Source organism: Sinocyclocheilus rhinocerous, unplaced genomic scaffold (assembly GCF_001515625.1).
Source record: "Sinocyclocheilus rhinocerous isolate Xijiao unplaced genomic scaffold, SAMN03320098_v1.1 scaffold252, whole genome shotgun sequence".
NCBI lineage: Eukaryota > Metazoa > Chordata > Actinopteri > Cypriniformes > Cyprinidae > Sinocyclocheilus > Sinocyclocheilus rhinocerous.
The window spans coordinates 950,517-955,751 of record NW_015625591.1 but is presented as its reverse complement, the minus strand read 5'-3'; the positions used below and the strand labels follow the sequence as shown (position 1 = coordinate 955,751).

The window sequence follows — 5,235 nt, the reverse complement described above, 5'->3', positions numbered from 1 at the left end:
GTCCTGATCTAGTAGCAATATATTATTTTTGTTATTATCAGTTTAATGTTGTTGTTGATGCCATATATCATTCCACTATACAAATTCAAAGCAGTATCATCTCTGAGTCAGGAATGTAAAGTAATTTGTGCAAAACACACAAGCTGCAGCACAACTCCATCTCTAGCTTATGTATCTTAATTATATATATATTTTTAATCTGTTAATCTTATTTGTTTACTAAATTCCTATTTCTGAAATTCTAGCACCCAGGTATTTGGTAATCTCTCTGCTGAGGTATATAGCCTCAATTGCTATTTGCACAGTAGGTATCTGAATGAGTGATAACTTGATTAGATGATTATTTTATATATAGTGAGTGTATGTGTGAGCTATGAAAGAGGATGATGCAGGTAGTGTAACTCAGGGACTCAAAGCAACAATATCATTTAGAACAATACATGAACTGATCAGACGAAAGCAGGAGAATCTCATCTAGTTGAGCTGCAGTATTTAGGGAACTTCTGGTGTTCTGTTCAAAAATAAGTGAAGAGGTATACTTGTGCTTTAGTTAAATGTCATTGTAAACAAGGTTATTGTATTTAGCACACTCATTTGGCAACCTTGTTCAGTATAAAATTACAACTGGGAATATAACCACGAAATCTAGTTAAAACGGGCCCTGGACCAAAATCTAAAGGTCATGTGTGTGTGCATGTATGTATTGTACAACGTAAAGGGAAAAGCCACCCTGAAAAGTATATAGTGAAAGGCACGTCTTCCTTCTGTTCTCCTGCACTCTAGTAACTTTCCTCACCAAGAAATAATAATCAAGGTTTATACCATTTGACTGGTGTTTTTGGGCAATAGACAGTATGTGCTGGTTTAAACCTTGGGAAGTTAAAAAGCAAAAGGTTAAGAATTTTACACTGAGAAAACTACAATTAAGGCTGTAACGGACCATTTGAGAATAAAGATGTGAACCTGGGAGACATGTTGAACTTAGAACTCTATTTTGCAGGCTGGGAATGACTCGTCCTGCATCACAACTGTGCTGCTGCTGGCCAGGACCATGATGTTCAGCTCCTGTTGCTTCTCATGGGTCTGCTGATACCATTCGCGGGTCACTTCTGTGTCATGAGTAGGTATCAATGTTACCTACAAATAGGACAGGGTAAGACATTAATAGTATAGCATAATGGCTGACTTGAACTGTTTTGAATCACTTCAGTTCTCCATTGGAGTTGACACTGACTGCAAATAAATTAACCAAAATATTAATATGCATAGCATCCATAAAATATCCATCAAATTACAAAGTTCCAATGTTGACATCTACCACACAGAGAGCAATTAACGAATATTATACCTGTAGATTGGATCCCCATTGTGCCTTTCCCTCTAGCAAGGCATCTAGTACACTGCGGCTCGGTTCTTCACTGCTGGAGTCGTTTCCACTCACTACATAATATGCAGAACGAACACGTTTGAAAAACTCCTGGTCCACATTTTTAGCACTGCAGTGGTTGGGAATGTAGGCCAGATCCACATAGATAGGAGGACCGGGGGGCACAGATGAACTGCATTTTGCAGAATTTGAACCTGTTGAAAAATTAAAATGAACTAAAACTTGCTGTCAGTGTGATGCTGGCAAACAAAACAACTGCTCTATCTTAACTGGCAGATTCAAATGTTTATGTTCATACCTGCACTGTTCTTAAGGCCATTGACAAGGCCTTTGCCGGTGTTGTGGCTTGACCTTGAAAGATCGTCCTCCATTTCCTTCTTCCTAAGAGAAGTGGTGTGAGTGGAGGGCTCCTTGGTTGGGGACCTCTTCCGCCTGGCATCAGTCTTGCGAGCAGGAGATGAGGACTTAGTCTTACCTAATTTACGTAAACTCTTGGTTTTGGAATCTTTCTTGATTGGTTTGTCGGTTAGGCTTGACAGAGCCTCGGGATCAACCATACATACATCAGGGCGAGGGGGACAAGGAGCAGGGTCCATCATTGGTGATGGGAAGGGATCATGATTTTTAGCAGGCGACCTAGATGAATAATGCTTCCCCCCATAAACTCCAGATGATTTATCTACAGGCAGGTAATCTGCATCCTCATCAGAGTCATTGTTTCCTTCTGCTGTGATCGATGGACACTCTTCCGTACCTGGTGGAACATCAGAATCTGACTGGGAATGCAATGGCTCACTGACAGAGGTTGGAGGTGTGTCCTCCCCTATGGCACTAATCCCAGCAGCCATGGCTCCAGAGAAGTGTTGCAATTCGCTGTCCTCGCCATGATGACTGTGAGAGTGGTGTCGAGGTTGTTTGTGAGATCTGGTCTTCCCCGAAGGTTGCTGTTGATCGGATGCTTGGCTTCTCTGTTCCTCATTTTCTTCGTCGCTTGAAAGTTGACATAAGCTTGGGTTGATGAAGGATGGAGATGTGTCTCCTCTCCTCTGCTTGTACTCACAGGAGGAATAGCCTGGAGAAGCTGTGGATGAATGTTGATGGATACCAACATTTGAAGGATAGTCGGAGTCATCATCGTGTCTGCTTGGATCATCTGCGTAATAGGAGGTTTGGAAAGGTTGGTCTTTGGTTGAAAGAGAAAGAGGACGGGCTGGGTGCTCTGGCTCAGTCTCTTCTTCTTCTTCATACTCATCTTCATGTCGATAATGAGGTGGGGATGCTCCCGGGTAGATGTCTCGTTGCTGCTGCATTTCCCATTCACTTGGGCTTCTAATTTTCTTCACATCAAATTCTTGGTCTTGCATCTCTATTTTTGACAAGCCTATCCCCTTGCTGGATCCTCCAAAAGCCTCTGGTGCACTCAAAGTAACTTCTGCAGGCCCATTTGTTGTGTCTGGTTTTGTGGGCTCAGGGAAAGAGGATGTATGTGAGGTAAGCGCATCTGTGAGAGTGGCTCCCAAACCAGAAGGTATGTCCTTTATTAGTGTCTCACCCAAGGAAAATGTGGCATTTTTCTTGTCTGCTTGAGCTTTAAGTGGAGATCTTTGGTACTGAAGTTTATCCTGTTCAGTTTCGTACATATAATCGTCCTCCTCTTCACTACTCTCTGTGTCTTCATAGTACTGTTTTTCAGGGCACTCAAATTGAAGTGTTGATGAAGCACCATACAGATCTTCAGGCATGGTGTCTTTCTGTGTGGTCAGAGGCATTGAGGTATAAGGTCCAGTCGCACCAAATTCAGCTTGTAATCTTGAGTCCTCATCCCGCTCCAATTTGTAAAAGCACTGACTCTGTGGGCCTTGATCTGAGATATTGCTTGTAGAGTAGGCAGGTTCTTTCTTATCACCTATACAAGTACCAGCATGTGGAGGGAAAGGCTTGTTCTCCTCAAATGGTGATAATGGTGAGAATCTTGCAAGGCTAGAGGTGGATACAGCTGTAGTGGTTGCAGGGGTCAGCTTTTCAGACACTTCTAAATATTCATCCTTAGCCTGCCCACCAGAACTAGAGAAGGGTGAGTCCATTACTGGTGAATGTTCATCTTTGAAAGATGAGTACTCAAATCCAGTACTGGCTGGAGTCTCTATCTCATCCCCAAACTGGCGGCTAGTGGACAGAGATGCTGAAGCTGATGAGGAATGACTGTACGAAGAGGAAGAGGAATATGCTGTGGCTGACATGGTTGTGTAACTGAAGCCCAATGAAACAGGGTCTCCTGTTTTTTTCTCTGCTCCATCTGGTGTCTTTTGCTTGTTGAACTCAAGATCTTTGCCATCATAGTGAGTAGAGAATTTATCTTCAGCAGACTTTGACGAAAGGGGTAAATATGACTTGACATCTTTCTCATAATTTTCTACAAACTCATCTCTCTCCTCACTTGAAGAACGTTCAAATCCAGATGAGCCTGTAATATGACTTTCAGTAGGAAAAGGTGAGGCATCACCTTTAACAGTTTGCACTGAGTCCTTGGGACCCTCATGGATTAGAGTGGATTCAAATGTCGAAGAACCTAAAGATTTCCCATAGGTGTCAGAGCCAAAGCTGTAGTGCTGTGTAATGGTGTCTTTCTTTTCTTCCTGGAATTGAGTAGGTACAGTGCTGATGTCACTGCTTAGAGGATGCTGGGCATCTTTTTCTTGTCTGTCTTTGGCACCTTTCTCTGTATCACTATCACTTACATGCTCTCCATATTCCTCATCCTCATCATCTTCATCTTCTTCGTCTTCTTCATCTTCATCCTCTCCATCAGCAAACATCTTCATGTCTCCAGCCACGATTTCTTTTGTGCCAAATGTAAATTGGCCTAACATAGAACTTTTAGCACTGTGAGCAGAGATTAAGCTGTCTGTTGCATAATGGCCTGACTGTGATGCACCACCCTCTGCCAATCCACTGAAATCAGACTTTTCAAATTTAACTGAAAATGGGTCTCTCTCTGCTGAAAAAGATGGGTTTTTCACAGTTGTCTTTTCTTCAACTTCATTTATTTTCACAGAGAATGTTCCTTCGGATGTATCCTTTAACTGTGGTGTCCCATATATACTTTGTGTTTCACTATATAAAGTTGATGATGTTTCCTTTTCATCTGATGCTTTAAGGTCAGAAATCTTGCCAGTGGACGAATCTAGGGATTCCTCCTTTTCTGTTTTCTTTAAAGTAACATCAGTATCATCAAAAGTGTGCTCCGTTGGCAGATTTGGAGAGTAGGAATCCACTGAATTTGATTTACTGTCATACACATCAGAGTATGTAAAGCTTTTCCCAACATAGGGTGTATCTTGCCTAACCACCCTCTCAAACTCACCTTTGAGGCCCTTCTCACACTCAGGGAAGGAATACAAGCTGAAGTGAACACTTTTATCGCTGTCCTTAGAAATCACTTTTGGGTCATCTATCTCTGAGAATGACGCATCTTTTTTGCCTTGGCTTGCTGACATGGAATCTAACTTGCCCTGTGGTACTTTTATGCTTGAGTAAGTACCATCCTCAGTTTCACTTTCATCTTCCTCTCCTGAGCTGAGCATCTGGGATTTGCACTCATGGCCCAAGTAGGTCACATTTTGTGGTTTATCTTCCTTATCCATAGATTCTTTCTCATTTTCAAACTGCTTCTCCTCTTTTAGGGGTGATGTCTCTTCAGAGTTTTCTTCATCAAGAAAATTGCACTCCCTCTCCTCTTTGTATTTAGTTTTACCACACACGTTATAGCTTCCTTTTCCATAATAATCCTCTTTATCTTCCTCTTCATCCTCTTCTGAGTCATATAATGCAGGTTTCGTGCTGGAGAA

The 5,235-nt window shown here is 42.0% G+C and overlaps 1 protein-coding gene across 1 annotated transcript in view; it reads right to left on the bottom strand.

The window, feature by feature from the left end:
* Positions 1 to 674: 674 nt before the first annotated feature.
* The window catches only part of LOC107757801 (microtubule-associated protein 1A-like), a 32,656-nt gene continuing 28,095 nt past the window's right edge, over positions 675 to 5,235 (bottom strand). Inside the window, exons 6-8 of the mRNA XM_016575385.1 lie at positions 1,686 to 4,261; positions 1,349 to 1,581; positions 675 to 1,137 (exon numbers count right to left, since the gene is read on the bottom strand). Of these exons, the coding sequence (XP_016430871.1) occupies positions 982 to 1,137; positions 1,349 to 1,581; positions 1,686 to 4,261 (2,965 nt within the window). The 3' untranslated portion in view covers positions 675 to 981. The remainder of the gene's footprint in view (positions 1,138 to 1,348; positions 1,582 to 1,685; positions 4,262 to 5,235) is intronic.